The sequence below is a fragment of the Pteronotus mesoamericanus genome, unplaced genomic scaffold (genome assembly GCF_021234165.1).
Source record: "Pteronotus mesoamericanus isolate MK-2021 breed Mesoamerican mustached bat unplaced genomic scaffold, CSHL_Meso_final scaffold_651, whole genome shotgun sequence".
In the NCBI taxonomy this organism is placed as follows: Eukaryota; Metazoa; Chordata; class Mammalia; order Chiroptera; family Mormoopidae; genus Pteronotus; species Pteronotus mesoamericanus.
In genome coordinates, this window is record NW_026555325.1 from 32,751,862 (window position 1) to 32,769,844 (window position 17,983).

Sequence of the window (17,983 nt, forward strand, 5' to 3'; positions counted from 1 at the left end):
CCAAAGCCACCTCTGACCAAAGCAAGCAGTAGTATCAGAAAACTTGGATGCATCAGTGAGTGAGGTCTGGGACTACCCACATCCTCTCCTCTACAGCTTTCCTGTACCTCCCTCCCTTGATCTCACCCAACCATTCCAGGTGGGCAACCGCTCCATCAACAGATAGGCTGTTGCTGCAGCATGATTTCTGCTTACAATCTCCCGTAATATCTTTCAAGCCAAGGGGTTGAACCAGCTTGAAAAAAATATGGGCTAGACTGGGCCTGAGAACAACTCCCTTGGTACAATGTTTTGGTCTTAACCTACAGTTGAGTTAGCCTTGTTCTGGTCCCACTGCACTCCGCTCACCCTGACAGGCTGCTCAGGATGGTGCAGCGTGCTATTTGCTGAGCCCATCTGGACTAGATCTAAACATGACTGTAAATCCTGAAATCTTCAGAATTTCAATGTAGGAGGGGCTTGGGTAGGGCAGTCTTGTTAGAAGGGAGGGGCACTTGAAGCTCATTTGCATAGGAATTATATGACTGAGAAAATGTCATTAGATAAACCAAAAATGAGAGGGGCATGAGGGTCACATACAACTAAATACCCTCTCCCCTCATCCGGGCTCCCTCTTGGCAACAGTAGATCAAGAAAAGGGCACAAGTACAAGGAGAAATCCACGTGATTTCACAACTGCCTTGCATATGGCATTACTTTTCCTCAAAAAAACATGGGCATTTACACATGTTCTCTAAGGGTACCCCTAGATTACCAGTAACATATCCATTATTTTCTCAAATGACTGGTATAGGAAATGACATTCTGCCAGCAAGTTGGCTAAAAGAGAGCCCTAGAAACTTTCTGCTTGAACCGACAATCTTTTGAAGCTGAACCCTATTTTTACAGGAGTCCAATCAACTACAAAAAGGAGTCCCTGTTGTATGTGCAGATTATATTTATGCAGGACTCCTAGTTCTCGGAAAACATGTCTATTTGACTTAAAAAATGGAAATAAATAAAAGTCTTTCCTCAAACTAAAATTGGAGAAATTAGAAGGCAGGACTGGGAACACTATTCTGAAGCTATCGATTACAATGCTAGGAAATGATCCTGAAATCTAAACGAAAGGCTAATTATTCTGATTATCAGATGGCAAAACTGATAAGCAAGTTCAGGAAGGGTGAATGAAGCCTGGATACCAGTCCCACGGAAGCTGTGCAGGTCCCAGGGCACCAGCTGACTTAACAGGCCATAGAACCTGCTCTGCACCCAGTTAAACGTGCCACATTTTTTGTTTTACATGTTCACATGTAACAGTTTTATTCTATAGATATGTAAGCACCTTAGTCTTTATTTAATAGTCTATATTTTTAAGTATCTTGCATTATATGTAATCCTAATGAATATTTAAAATCTAAACTTGTGAAACAAGTTATAAAATGATGTATAACAAAGTTTATTTTTAAAGGATTTCACTGTCATATAATCCCCTAGAACATTTAAAAAATGTGAATGTGAATTACAAATTCAATATATACATTACAGAAACTGGTAAAATTTATTATCACAAACTATATATAACTTTTGAAAAACTTATATGGTATAAGTCTATAATAAAATATTAGGTAGAAGAAGAACGGTAAAACTGACTTCTCAAAAATACAAATATCAGAATTTATTTCTCATTTATTTCTTTTATAAAAAAAGATACAATTTCAAAGGATGCTAATAAGAGATGATCTTTTAAAAACCAAGGTAAAAGACCTATAAAGCAGTAATTAGTCATAATTAATAAAAATATTTTACCATTGAAGAATGAATATTTTGGACACAGAAACTAAAAGCATTAAGAAATTATTCTTTATTTCTTGAACCCTGGTTTTGAAAAATTACTCGACTTTTCCTCAGGAACCCCAAGTACAAAATCTGAATAATAGACGCAGTTCAAGTCAGTGGGGTGCCACACAATATAACTAACTTTCACTTCACAGGTGGGGCGATGTACACAGTGGTGAGTCAGGAGTGGTTACTCATCTAGATGAAAGCATAATGCCCTGTATGCCCAGGATCACAGAATGTTAGACTTGCAAGGGGTCTCAGATTATCAGTGTTCTGGCCCTTTTGGTCAGTGTACATGTATCTCATAAATGGATGATTTAGAGGACACATGCTGGCAGCTTTTAATCCTTTTAATATCAGAAGGATGTGGTATGAAAGAAGCCAAATCAAGGATCAACGGATAAGCTATCACCTGTGCAAGTTACCATCTGCTTCATTTCTTGCTCATCTTAGATATTTACATTTTCTGCTGGACTAAATGGGGATTCCATCATGGTGGTGCCACCTGAGTCTTCATAGTGTTTCCTTTTTCTTGTCCTTCTAGTTACAGAGGAATAAACTGTGCAATTGTTTTTCTCCAGGTTGGCTGACCTAAATCATGTGAACATGTGTCCTATTTAAGACGTGTTTGAAATTGGGTTTAATGCTTTCTGACCTTTCATTAGGAACTTCTGGGTTTCTTTTTTCTGCACATTTCCTGGGACTCTGTGCCCTGCTAACTCTCAGGGTCCTTTACTGTACTCACGTTGTTGGCTTCAGTTTTACAGAGGACGGATTTACCATATTCAAAAACCCTTTCCCTGGAATTGATCTGAGTTTGAAAAAGCTGGGGCTTGAAGTAACCTGTAGGAGTATTTTTCATTCTCATCCTTGTACAGCTTATTTACATTAGTGGGAAACATTATTTGTCTTTATTTTTCAAGGTGACCCCAAAGCATCCAAAACTGGATCTCCAAGAAGTACAGCATGTACCCTCTAATGAACTGCCAAAATCCATGTTCTTTAAAAGTAAAAATATCAGGACTATGTAGTTATTAAAAAGAATGAGCTCAAGCTAAGTTCTGAGATTTGATGTTTATGATGAATAGGAAAGAAATTAAGTCATAACAGTAAGTCTGTGATTCCATTTAAAATATTTACACATTTATTTGCTTTTTTTTTTTTTTTTTGCCTGTAAAAGTCACAGAATGATGCACACAGGAGTGGCATCTAGAGAGTGGGACTGTGGAGTGTAGATGTGTGAGGAAGGAGACTTGCACTTCTTCCTTTACTCATTTCTGAACTGTCTGGATTTTTCACTGAGTATATCATTAAATTAAATTCCTAAAAATTAATTAGGAAACACATTTACCAAGAATCCTTATCAATCTTCACTGCATTTAAAGTCCGGGAAACTGTTACCTTCCTGGTTTGACAGGCTCCACGGAGAGTGCAATTCCCACCGGACATTCCTCGCATACCAGTTCTTTGCTGGGCACCAGGCTACCAAGATGAATAATACCTGATCCATGACAGGATGGAATCTGCCCCAGAACGCAGATAAGAGGCAAAGTGAATTTGGTACAAATGGGCACTGTCATCACTACATCGGCTCCCTTACTTGACTCACAATTGGCCTTCCGTAGTCTGCATCTTTTGGCAGCGCAATTGGCAGACGTCATCCTCTCATTCTTAAAAGTCAAATTTAGGATTACGACTCCAGTTAGTACAGCGAAGCGGGAGCGGGGGTGTCCTTGGGAAATGAAGAAGTCCCGTGAACATACCCACCGGAGTACTCAGAATAGATTTTGCAGCTGCACATAAATCCTGTCTTGTCGTCTGGAGTCTCTGCTGAGTAATGTAGATTATAGGACTGCCGAGGGGCAGCTGCTGACTTTGAACCAAATTTTACCTTTCAACTGAATCCAGGGAAAAAATTTGCAACAATGTGGCAAACAATGCAAAGTGCTATGTTGAACGTTAGATTGTGCTTTATTTTTTCCTCCTAACTTCACGTTTCCATGCACCAAAATGTTGATGCTACAAATATTGGATGCCAAGCTTACCTGATAGGCTTCTTCCATCCCACCTGGACGCCGGGGCTCAGAGCGAGCGCGCGAACCGCGGCTGGAGCCCGCCTCTCGCGGCCGGAGCGGGCTCAGCCGGCCGCGGGTCCCCTCCCTAGCCCGGGTGCCGGAGCCGCTCCGCCGCCCCGGCTCCCGCAGTCAGGCCCCCGCGCGCACGCGCGCTCCCCTCGGGCGGTCTCGGTGCCTCGGGTTTTCCGCAGAGCAGCGACTGGACCGCTCCGGCTGGCGGGACGGGGCGGGGCAGCGAGCGAGTACATGCGGTCACGTGACCGGCGCCAAAATGGCGGCGCCCATCGGCGTCCACCTGCTCGTCCGTAGAGGTAAGCCCCTGGAGGACATCTCCACGCGGCTTCGCACCGTCGCTCACTCGCTGTGCACTCGAGTTCAAAGGGATACACATTCGTGCTCGCACATCGCGGCGCACACGACTGTAATTCTAGTTCGGATACGCGGAAGCACACACGATGACACGCTGACACACCGCAGATACACAGACTAAACATTTGTCACTTGCCTAGACCACATCACTGCGTGGCGTCTATTCTCAGTCACTCCTTGAGATTTGTGGGACGTTGTCTGAAGCTTTCTTCCCCCACCTGAGTTGACAATATGCTTAGTGCAACAAACGTATTTATTTCGGCTGCTGGGTAATGAACCTGAGGTAACTGAAATGCGCCGGGACACCCAGTTGCCACAGAGAATGCGCTTGTACCTGCTGTTTCTGTCGGCATGCTACAACATGTCTTTTGGGAAACTTGCAAAATGGGATTACGCTCTTCCAGAGACTTAAGGTTTAGAAGAGGAGAAATTATCTCTGGATAGCTCTCAGTAAGTGTTATTCTTGTGTGTGGTGAAATTTTAGTAAATATACAAATACTTATGCAGCTGAATGAGGGAAATCTTCGTTGGATTTGAACTAGTTTATGAATCTTTGTTGGAAAGATGGGGAGCTAACATATTTTGAGAGACTACTTACGTGTCAGGCATGTAGGAATAACAGCATGAGAGGTAAATATTATATTTACACTAAATAACTGTTTATTAAGTACCCTGCAGTACATGATACTGTGCTAAGCACATTATATATGCTAACTACCTTATAAAACCCAATGAGTTATGCATTCTTCTATTTGCAGATGAGAAAAGTGAGAAAGGTTAAGTAATATGACTGACTAGTCGTACAGATTGTAAGAGGCAATATAGGCATTTAAACATGACTGATTTTTTTAAGGCTCATTTCTCTACTGCATGGCATGATTTCTCTATAGAAATCAGTGTGCAAAGTGCAAGTGAGACAGGACAAGAATGATGTGTACACGTGCGTATATGTGTGTATGAAAAGCAAAGAGGAAAATGTTTTTATAGAGGAAGGAGGTTGGTATGCAGAAACCTCAGTATTTCAATGTTAGTGGAGATGAGTAAGGAGCTAGAGAAACATTTAAGGTGAGAGATATGTAAGAGGAAGATGATATAGGTGATAATTTTGAACTGGTTCAATGGAAGAGTGGCATCAACGTGAAAGTGCAGCCATGTGAAAAGAGCACCGATTTACATCTCTTAAGATCTGGGCTCCAGTCCAAACTCTATTTACTAATCAAGTTACTTTTCTGTTTCCTCTTTTGACAATAAATAACGGCAGTTAGACTTCTGTTTTGTGCACTGCAGGGAATGGTGAAGAGGATCTGGGGAGACAGTCAAGGCAGAAGAGGAGGCAAAACACTCATATATACACACACCTATATATGTATGTATGTGTATAGAATACACTCTTTGCAGATTACAGAAATAACATATTAATGTTTTTGTCACTTAGGATTTTGACAAATGCTGGTTCAGACAATCTTGGGAAAAGCTACCATAGGGAAGCCAGGTCAGGATGTTGGTTGCGATAATGCATTCCGCAAAACCCCACAGCACTGCAACAACTGAGAACGGGATCTCATTAGAAGAGGAGGGGAAAATGTGTCATCAGGAAGAGATTTAGTGATGGGGAAAGCCCTTTATGGATTATTCAGAGCTAGTTTTAAATTACAGACAGGTTTCCTGTACTACCTGCTCCCCACCTCCCCTGTCCCCTCAGGTTGAAAATGAAGAGTAAATTCATAAAGTCTCCTCTTTCCTCTCTCTTTTTCCTTTTCACACATTTAGAGTGATGTACCTCAATTTACTGTAAACCTTTATGTGCCAAGATTTACCATCAGCATCTGTGTGTACCTTTCCCCCTGGAAAATGGGAGGAAAACATTTTTTAACCTCCTAAGAAGAGCATAAAGTTTTTCTCATGACTCTCAGGCTCATTGTAGCTTTAGTAACAGTATGCTCTCTATATAGTAGTTACCAGCCTCCTCTCACCTTCTGCACTTCTAGATTGTTAGTTCTTGTTGAGCTGTGTCTTCTCTGTCTTAACAAGCACAATACCTGGCCTGAAGTTAAACTCATTAAAAACATACTGAATGGAGAGACTGTTAAGACTTGTTCTCATGGGCTAAGGGGTGGGTAGAAACTGTGAGTAGTGACATTGGAAAGTACAGATCAGTCTCTTGGAACCAAGAGATAACAGCCTTTTAGGGAGCACAGTATCTGCACATACTAAGTACTCAGTTTCATAACTGAATGAAAGACCTTTCAGAACGGAACCTCCTGTAGAAATATTTGTGCACAAAAGTTATGTGGCCATCCTAAAGATTAATTACCTCAAAATGTCAGTTGTCTTCACGTGACAAGCCAAGACAGTAACTTTATTTCTCTCTCTCTCATCTTCCATCTCTCTCCAAGAACAATTTAAGGCAATTTTACTTATTTATATCTTTTCTTGGCATCTGTGAGAATTTAATTCCAGGTAATTTGAATTGTGAGTCAGATTTATTACAGATTATTAGAAAAAAAGGTTAGAATGGGAGGAGGGAAAAAGTCTTAAAAAAAGAAAAAGAAGCTTGAAATTTAAGCAGTGTAGCCTTGGAAGATAAGGAAGTTGATGAAAGTAAACCCTTGACCTAAGCACTGTCCTGCTATCCTTCCACAGTTCATGTGGAGGAAGCTGAAGCTATTGGCAAGTTCAGCAGAAAGTCTAAGAAAAGCCCGATTGGTGCATGTGAGCAATAGTTTGGCTGTTCCAGAGGGCTACATGGCAATGTGCATCAAGGTATAAGGTATATATACCTTTTATCTAACAATTCTGCTTTTAGGAATTTATCATAAGAGATCAATAGGATGAATGTGCAAAGATATATGAATAATAATGTAACTTAATAATAATTGAGAAATATTGGACAGAATCTAAAATGTCCATTGGTAAGAGAATGGCTAAATAAATTATGGTTCATCCATGCAATGGAGTGATATGCAACCATTAAAAAAAGTGATGTAAATGTATGGTAGACTTAAACAGCGATTGACAGACATATACTGGGGAAAAATAGGCAGGGTATAGAACAGTATATCCCACTTATGTAAAGCACATATCTTTGTTTTCTTATATATACACACATAACAAGATATCAAGAATGATGTTCACCTAAATGTTCATAGCAGTTATTCTAGATGGTGAGATTGGAATGATTTTTACTTTCTTTGCATTTGATGAGTTAGGATTTAAACAGTGAGAAGATAGCAGTTTTGTTATCCAAAGTGGTGATTATACTTTTTTTTTTTACTATGTTAAAAAAGAGAGTGAGAAATTAAAAAAGCACAGAATGTTTGACTGGGGTAAGACCCAGGGGAAAATGTCTGTTACTATGCATACTCTCTGCACCAAAGCAAAATGTCTATGTAATTTGTAATATAGGAAAAGAACATCTTTAAAATTTTCATGATCTAAATGCTAGATGGAAACTACTTCTACATACTCATTACTGTAATTTAAGATGCATATAATGCTACTAATATTATATTATTCTTGGGGTTTTCTTTGTTTTAACAAATGTAAAAAACATTTACAAATGCTTCTGTTTATTCGTGACTCTAAAGCCATAGAGTCTTCCACTGAGAATTCTCTTACCAATAGTAGTTTTTCAAAACTTTAACTTCTACATAGGGGAGGGGCTATTGTACATCATGAAATGAGAACTTTGAATTTTGTCAACTGACCCGAGATCCTTACTATCTTGTATAGCTTCTGCAGAAAAATGTGTTCTATTTTGCCAAACTAACTTAGAATTAAATTTTGGTATGCAGTCCATGTGTGATGTGGAAAATGCTAATGTTAATAAAGGGTTTCCAGTGACTTAAACTCTATTTATGTAGCTAGCTGGAGAATAAAAATGGATTTTTTGTTATATGATATTTTTTAAAGAATACCTCTCAAAACTATTATAATACGGATGGTTATTACATAGGTTAAGATATACTTAATCAAAAGACCTAAATCTAAGACTAGAACCTTAAAACTCCTTGAAGAAGACCTAGGCAGTAAAACCTCCAACATTTCTCTTAGCAATATTTTTTCTGATCTATCTCCTCTGGCAAGGGGAACAAAAGAAATAAATGAACAAATGGGACTACATCAGACTAAAAAGTTTTTGCAGAGCAAAGGAAGCCACTAACAAAACACAAGGATAACACACTGAAGGGGAGAAGATAATCACCAGTGACACATTTCATCGGGAGTTAATATCCAAAATTTCTAAAGAACTCATTCAACTCATACCAAAAAAGAAAAAAGAAATCCAATTAAAAAATGATCAGAGGACCTGAATAGACATTTCTCCAAAGAGGACATTCAGATAGACAGCTAATACATATATGAAAAGATGTTCAAGGTTATTTATCATCAGAGAAATGTAAATTAAAACCCCAATAAGATACCACCCTACACCTGTGAGAAGGGCTATCAATAAATCAACAAACAAGTGTTGATGAGGCTGTGGAGGAAAGGGAACCCTTGTACACTGTTGATGGGAATGCAGATTGGCGTAGCCACTGTGGAAAACAGTATGGAGATTCCTCAAAAACTTAAAAATGGAACTGCCTTATGACCCAGTGATTCCACTTCTGGGTATGTTTCTGAAGAAACCCAAAACACTAATTTGAAAGAATATATGTTCATTGCAGCATTATTTACAAGCACCAAGATATGGAAGCAACTTGAGTGCCAATCAATAGACAAGTGGATAAAAAAGTGATGGTGTATATATCCAGTGGAATTTTACTTGGCCATAAAAAAGAATGAAATCTTACCACTTGTGACAACATGGATGGACCTAGAGGGTGTTATGATAAGTGAAATAAGTCAATCAGAGAGAGACAAATACCATATAATTTCACTTACATGTGGAATCTAAAGAGCAAAATAAATGAACAAAATAGAAACAGACTTAGAGAAAACAAACCGACGGTTGCCAGAGAAAGGGGTAGGGCGTTTGGTGGAAAAGGTGAAGGAATGAAGAAGTACCATATTTTGCTGTGTATAATGCACACATTTTGGCCCACATTTTTGAAGGAAAAATAAAGATGGGTATTATACATGGGCAGTACTAATTCTGTATCCATATAAATGTTTCCTTTTATTTATGCTTATGCATTGAAAGTGTAACTCTAGAAAACAATAATGATATCCATATGCAAAATAATACCCTGCAATATGATAGTCGGTTTTGTTTCTAAATGTAAATAAATAATTGAATTAAGAAATTAAGATGAAAGATTTTTTTTCCCTGAAAGTTTGGGCTAAAAACATGGTGCACATTATATACATAAAAAAATATGGTATATATTGGTAGTTACAGAATTGTCTGGGGGATGTAAAGTACAGAATAGGGAATATAGTCAATAATATTGTAATAACAGTATGTGATGTCAGATGGGTACTAGAAATATTGAGAAGACCACTTTGTAAAATGCATGTTTTTCTAACCACTGTTCTGTATACCTGAAACTAGTACAAAATAATATTGAATGTAAACTGTAATTGAAAAACAATATTTTTTAAAAGGATATATTTAATTAAATTATGGCCCTAAAGTCCCTGAAGTCAGATGTGTCCCTAAAGCTACATATGCTTTTATGTTTCTCCTCTGTTTGAAGCAGCTTTCTGTCATACAGAGAGTTCTTGTCTCCCATTGAAGTTGTGAAATTTCACGGTAGGATACAGGACATGTAGACCCTTAATGATGACTACAATACAGTCATTAAGAAACAAAATGATATTAACCTGTGTTTGTTGTCATAGAATGATGTTCACAACATATATTATTTGGAAAAATCAAATTATAGACTGGTTTAATATATAGTCCCATTTTGTAAAATCAAACACCTGTATCTCCGCGTGTGTTAAGTGTATAGCATATGTACACGTACAAAGAGAGAAAATGGCATTTACCTAAATATTCACTTTTTATGAAATGGCCACTTTTCCCAACCATTGGAAATCTTTGAAAAAACAGAGTGGTCGGTACATATCGGGAATTTGGCAAAGGTGGAAGCAGAATAATATGTATGCAGAGCTTCATTTGAACATCTTATGTTACAGTTAAAACAGCTTTTTATTGTGGAGATTGGATTTTCTTTTAAGGTTTTGAGTATGGAAAACTTCAAACGTACACAAAAGTAGACAAAACAGCAAAATAAACTGCCACATGCCAACACTTAGTTACAATAATCACCAATTTATGGCCACTTTTGTTTTATCTTTACCCCTAGCCACTTCCCCTCCCCCAAACTGGATTATTATGAAGCATGTCCCATGTAATTTCATCTGTAGATTTTTTCATTATGTATCTCTAAAAGACAGGGAACTTTGTATTTTTATATCTTGTACTTATTAATTATAGAATTTCCATGTGGTTCTTTTCTTATAGTTTTCATTTATTTCTTGAGATTTCCCAGCTGTTTACTCATTATGTCCATCTTTTTCTTTAAGTATTTGAACATACTTATTTATTCCAGCTCTTTTCAAGTCCTTGTCTGTTAATTCTGTCATCTGGGTGATCTCAGGGTCTGTTTTTGTGTTATTGACTGCTCCTTTTTCCCTCTCTTGATTGTGGGTCACATTTTCTGCTTCTTCATATGTTAACCAATATGTAATTATATATTTGACATACTAGATAATACCTTGTGGAAATTACGTATTGTTGTTTTTTTTCCTTTAAAACATGTTGAAATTTGTTCTGGCAGACAGTTAAATTACTGGCAAATCTTTTTGATTCTTCCAGGCTCAGTTTCATTTGTTTTGCCCTTCATCGTAGAGTGTAGCCCTTACTCCAAAACAGAGATCAGCAAAATCAACATGTCCAAACTTCTAAAACTGGACTTCTAATCTCTTCACTAAAATTTGCTCAACTCCAGATACTTCCCTACTTCAGTTTATGGTAACTTTGTCCTGTCAATTTTTCAGAACATAAACTTTCAAATCACTCCCAATTTTTTTCTTTCTCTCACTCTGTACCCAATCTGTCAAGAAATCCTGTTGAATCTGCCTTTAAAATATACCCAGAGTGCAGACATTTTTGTCACTCCCAGTTTCACCACCCTGAACTGAGCCGCTCTCATATCTGGATTATTGCAGTAACCCACCACTGTGGGCTTCTCCCCTTGCCCTTGTGTGCTTGATTTGCAGCACAGCAGCCAGACTGATCTTTTACAAATATAAGTCAGATCATGTCATTCTTTTGCTCAAAACGGATTTCACTCAGAGTAAAAGCCAAAGTCATAATAATGTCCTATACGGCCCTACTCATAGCACTTAACACTTTTTAACACACTGTATAGTTTACTTATTTTTCAGGTTTATTGTCTGTTGCCCATCTCCCCACTAGAACGTAAGTTCCACAAGAAGCAGCATTGTTTTTTCAGTTCTCTGATGTACTCCTAGCACCTGGAACAATGCTTGACATATAATAAGCATTCAATCAAGTTTTTTTAATGAATAATGAAAAATGGCTAGTTTATGGTAATACAGTAAAGTTAATAATAAATATTTATAAATCAAATAAAATGTTAAAATACATAAAGCAAGAGCTGTTAGAAATAAGAGTGAAATGGGTAAAAACACAATCATAGTAGGAAACTAGCATGCCTCTAATGCAAGTTAGGTAGACATGATGAGGTTTATGAATGTTAGAATGTTATAATTATTAAATTTGATTTAATAAATTTGATACCTGAGATGAAAGGTTTTTGGGTTTTTTTTTACAAATATACATGAAATAGGATAAAACTTGCTGGGTTATGCCAGAAAAAAGCTCAGTAAATTCTAGGAAGAAAAATTGTATAAACTGCATTCTCTGATCACAAAGCAGTAATACACAAATTAATGAGGAGAGACCAGAGATTTGACCCAAGTATTGTGGAAACACAAAAGGAATGTAGATGGTGAGGAACATGCCATTAACACTGTATTGGACTTGAAATACATAGTTCTTGTTCACAGTCCTTTAGGGGAACCAGACATACAAATCAGTTATTATACAGATACGCAGGGAGAGACAGGCAAACAGTGCAGTGGAATCATCCAGTAGAAACAGACATCTCCACCTTCACAGAGGAGGAGAAAAATGGGTTGAGTTCTGTGCAAGAAGGACCTAGTCAGATGAAGGAGCCTAGAGACAGAGAGGGCCTCTTGTCCAAAGGCAGAGAAAGAAGTGGGAACTGTGCAGTTTTCTGGGAACTCTGCCAGGTAATAGGACAGGCAACTAGTCTGAGAACTAGGGAGTTGCCACAAGGGAAGCTGAAGATAGCTACTTTTGGCAGTAGAATATACAGGACTTGGGGACCACCTGGATGGGACAACTGAGGCATGTGTGTGAGAAGGGGTGGAGATACCAGACTCCTGCTCCCTTAGGGTTAAAGGAAATGATAGGTGTACATGCAGATAGTTTTTCACGTGGGAGAAAATTGAAGAAGCTCCTCATTCCCCAAAGATTTCTGTTTCTTTTTGTACATTTTTGCAGAGATTAGAGATGAAAGTGGGTAAGAGATTTGTAAAGGAGGAAAAACCAATGAGGGATAATAGAAGGATTGCCCTGCGCTGTTAAGATGCAAGTGAAATCAGAGACAGTGGTCCCATTCATTGCAACTGTGTGATTTTCTCCTAGTGGGCATCATCTTGTGTGTGTAAAAGAGTGAGGGTAGATAGTTGGACTTACTGGAATTTTCCAGATGGGTGCACTGGAAAGACCAGGGAGTACAACAACAGGAGGGCTTGGCAAGAGGGAGATTAAATTAATGAATTCTAAAATCGAGGCCCAGCCTGGAAGTTTCCTAAAGACATGTGACCTTGTCTAATTGTTTGTTTCTGGGTCCATTATTATTACAATGAATAATCTAGAGTATAGAAGTAAACAGAAGAGGCTGATAGTTTGCGGGGGGGCGGGAAGGGGGGAAGAGTTGTCCTAAGATGAGAATTCCCAGCAAGGTCAAAGAACAGGGATTGTGGTAATGAAGAGAGAACTGGAAATTTTGGGTAGTAACCTGGAGTTTCATGATGGAGGTGACTTCTGAACTAAGATATATATGGAAGCTTAATACATATAACAATGCAAAACAGTATAATCGTGCTCTGGGAATAAGAGGAAGGAAAGATAATTTGGGGCTGGAGTAATCACTTCATAAAAGAAATGAGAGTTGAATTGAGCCTTGAAGGATGAGTAAGGTGGGCCGCAGAGAGGCTGAGCAGTGGAGGAGGGGGCGTTACTGAGGGGATAAGGAAGGGGAACAAAAGGAGATGGGAGAAACAGAAAGCCTATTCAGGAGGAAGGCTCAGCACGACTCAGTAAAGGTTAGAGAATTTGGCTGCGAGGAAGCCCTAGTGACTTAGACCAAAATTTTAGCAGTGGAAAGAATGCATAAAAAATGATAGTTGGTGTTGGCCGTAGAAAACTGCAGAGGTTTGGGGTTCTTTTTTAATAAAAACCTTATCAAGATATAAATCATAGAACATACAATTCACCTATTTAAAGTTTACAATTCAATGATATTTAGTATATTCAGAGTTGTGCAACCATCAGCAATCAGCAATCAATTTTACATTTTTATTACCCCCAAAATGATTCTTCTACCCATTAGTAGTCATTCCCCAACACCCTCCTTCCCCATCAGCCCTTGGTCCTTGGTAACTTCTAATCTACTTTCTGTCTCTATAGATGTCCTATTCTGAACATTTCAAATAAATGAAATCACACAGTATGTGGTCTTTTGTGACTGGCTTCTTTCACTTAGCATGGTGCTTACAAGGTTCATCCATGTATATTGTAGCATATATCAGTACTTCATCCCTTTTTATTGCCAAATAAGATTTTACTTTATAGATGTATCACATTTTGTTTATTCTTTCACCAATTATGGGAAACCTATACAAACTTTAATTTCTTCACTCTTATGATTGGAATGCAACAAATACCTACTTTACTGGGCTGTTATGAGGATAAAATAAATAATCTGTATTAGTTACCTACCACTGTGTAACAAATTACCCCAAACAGCAAAGACTGACTAGGTCACAGTTCTGAGGGCCAGGAATCCAGCTGTGGCTTAGCTGGGTGCCTCTGGCTCAGGATCGCCTCAGGTTGCAGTTGAGCTGTTGGCTGGAGCTGCAGTCCTCCCACAGCTTGACTGAGGCTGGAGGACCTGCTCCTGGGCTCACTCTCATGGCTCTTGGCAGGGCTCAATTCCTGCTGAAGGTTTTACTTTCTTGCCACCTGTGTCTCTTCATAGGACTGCTCACAACATGGCACCCTGCTTCTTCGAGAATTGGGGATCCAAGAGAGAGAACCAGAGTGCCTGTGACAGAAATCAGCCTTTTTTAACCAAATCTCAGAAGTGACTTCCCGTCATTTGTGCCATTATGCCCTTGGTCACACAGACCAGCCAGAGTGGCAGGCCAGGTGTGAATACCAGGAGTTTGGGTCATTGGGGGACCCATTGGAGGCTGGCTACCACAGCAGCTCTTAGCACAATGCATGACACATAATAGGCTCTTAACTATTCATAGTGGTAGTATTGAGATATTATAGAAATGTATAAAGAAGAAAGTAAAAGTTACCTGTGGTCTCAAAATAGATAGAAGGATTAGGCATTTTAAAAATAATTTTTCCTCCTATGAGGGGCTGCTCATAGTACAACCATGGTTTAAAAAAAATTTCTACCACATCCATAAGAGAAAGCTTATTAATTACTAAAATATTAACTTTTGAGATCCTTTTATTGCTCACTTTTGGAGTCCGTATATCACACTCTTATTATCCTTCTATCCAGCATTGTGATAAACCTGAATTTGGGGCATCACATATCCTGTCTCTGTCATCAGTGAGATTATGATTTTCCAATAAGATCAAACAGAAATAGGTCAAGGATGAAAAGAACACCCTTGTCATGCTCTCTGCCAACTGGCTCATGCTGCTGAAAACCAACCCCTCTAGGAATTGCTATTTCAAAAGACAGCTCCTCTCTGTTTTCTTCTGTCATTTCTTCCCTACTTTATACTCTGTGAATAGCAGCTGTTCAGGGCATCATTGAACACAGGGGAGCTGCAATCAGAAAAGTGAGTGAGTGACACAGCAGGAGAAGGCTGGGGCGTAGGGAGGCTGTTCTCTGCTAATACAGTAAGCGGGAGACACGGATAAACAGCTAGATAGCAGTTTGATGGCCCATTCGGAAGCACTGAAAGATTATCAATTACTTAGATTTAAAAAATGAAAGCCCTTGAACGTCTCATTCACCAGTCACTTTTCAGTAAAGCTTTCTAACTTAGGGGACAAGGAGACAGTACGTGTTAAAGAATAATCACAGCTGCCCAAGAGAGTCTTATAAAGTCAGCTTAGGTAGATTAGTACTTGTGTTAGCTTCTTTTATAAGGGTCAGATTAATTTTCCAATACTCTTTTCTACTTTAATGTATTGCTTTAATCATTAGACTACCACCAATTCCTTCAGGCAATAGGAAATGATTGAAGATTTAATGAGACTCATATTGCTTATGCTTAAATGTTGATGACTTCCTGCATGCATATTAATCATTCCTGACCTTGATCTTAAATTCCTTCCCAGTACAAATGCTCATCAGGCATACCTACTAGATAGATCCCTCAGTGTTTACCAGATACCTGGTTTGTTTCCAAAAGTACATTAACTCTAATGTTCAGGATGTCAGGTTTTTCAGTACCCTCATCTGAATTGTCTTCCATTTCTTATTTAGGACTATAAATCCGGAAAATTGAGGGGGAGAAAAATCAGCAACTCTTAACAGGAAATTTAGCCTAGTTTAAAAGACTGCTCTGTTCAGCAGACCTCGAACATGCCTTAATTGGTTGTCTAGGTCAGTATGTCCAACTGGCAACTCTCAGACCCCATCCAGGCCCCAGCGCGTCTCTGTGTGCACTCCGGCTGTCGACGGCTGTCGAGCAGCAGGACTCAGCCTCTGCCCTCTGCTTTGGCGGCCCCATCTTTTAGTCTACGCCCACCCCCTCCTGCCACAGAGGCCTGGGAAACCCTGGCTGGCCACCTGGTCTCCTCATGTCCCACATGCATATATCTGCACCCCACCCTTGCCCCAATTATCCCTTCAGCCACCCTGGCAGATTTCCTGACCAATAGTCCTGTCCAGAACTAGGACTCAGGGCAGCAGTTGTTGGAGCATGTAAATGTAGAAGTAAGGGGGCCACGGTGTCTGAGGGAAGATGAACATGAGAGTGAAGGAGTTGAAGAGAAAATAGGTATATAAGAAATTGAAGGTGAGGGGGGACATATGCATGGAGACCCAATGTGAGTGGGAAGTGTGTAAGAGGTGAAGAAGCTCGTGTATGGTGATCCCCATCAACAAGATGAAAAAAAAAGAGGTAAATTTGTGTGTGAAAGAGGCCACAGGTGAGAGCTGAGGAGGAAGGAGAGAGCAAAACAACAGCTCTGCTTGGCTGAAGGTAACCACGCACAAGCGCATCATTGGGAAACAGTATGATTTTTTCAGATTTACGAATATATTTATAACAATAAAAGTATTGTTACCAAAAAGTTAAACCACAAATAGATATACCCATAGGAGATTACATTACACATTGAGGTTATTTTAGAATGTCACAAATGTGTAGTCCTTTGCTTCAGAATCACAACCTGCTTGTTGGCATGTTGATTGTTTTAAACGTGGCGCATCCCAACCAAGAAGTTGGACAGTATTGATTTTGATGACTTAAGTGCTTACCATTTTTAAAAAAATAAATGGATAATTTCTGCATTCAAATAGCAGTTTTTTCTCTTTTAAAATTAGGTAATCTTCTATTGGTATTTAACTGAATAGGTGGGAGGTACCCATTTTGTGAGGTAGATTCCTCATATTTAATGATCAAAATCTTTATCTTTTAAAAATAGCCACAAATTTCATACCTTTTAACTCAGTTATTTGTCTGCTTTTAGAAATCTATATTCAGAAAAACCAGAGATGCTAGCAAAGATTTAGTTTCAAGGATGTCTATCACAGTGTCACTTATATTACAATGCAAGGAACTGGAAATACACTAAATATCCAATAAAATAAAGGAATAATTAAACAAATTCTGATATATTGGTATGAGATGGTCTTTTGTGCAGTCATTAAACTACCTCCTCCAATTCATGTCCATACTGCAGACAAGCAGCCTTTTTAAAAACACCTTGGATCATTTCTTTCCCCCCTTAACACCTTCCCCTGGCTTCCCATTGCACTGCCATGAAGAACCTGACTTCCGAGGTCCGCTGGCCTCGTCCCTCCACTCCTTTCTACTGGCCTGCTTTTCAGGGGCTCTGATTCTCTAAGCCCTTTCTTTGTGCTTAAATTGCTTTTCCCCAAGTTTTCATTTGGCTAACTTTGGCTTATTCTTGAGGTCTTAGCATCATCAGAGGACTTTCTTGACCTTCTCTAGCATCCACACACTCCACCTCCCAGGATGTTCTCTCATTGTGGTCTGTGCGTCATAACACATACCACGTTTTAAAATCTTGTGTTCATTTGTATGTTTGTTCTATTAATGACCAGGTCTCCTCTGGACTTTATCATTTTCCTCTCTTCTTTCTGGGAGTTTCTCAAGTTTATTCTCTGCTCCTTTAGTTGAGGTTTTTATTTCTGTTGTTAATGTTTTAATCTCCAAGAGTTTGTCTTTTTCCCTGAAATATATATTTTTTTAAGTTCAGAGTTTTA

At 38.9% G+C, this 17,983-nt stretch overlaps 1 protein-coding gene across 1 annotated transcript in view; it reads left to right on the forward strand.

The window, feature by feature from the left end:
- The first annotated feature begins 4,146 nt into the window (after positions 1-4,146).
- The window catches only part of METAP1D (methionyl aminopeptidase type 1D, mitochondrial), a 74,057-nt gene continuing 60,220 nt past the window's right edge, over positions 4,147-17,983 (forward strand). Inside the window, exon 1 of the mRNA XM_054562346.1 lies at positions 4,147-4,207. Coding sequence (XP_054418321.1) covers positions 4,168-4,207 — 40 coding nt within the window. The 5' untranslated portion in view covers positions 4,147-4,167. The remainder of the gene's footprint in view (positions 4,208-17,983) is intronic.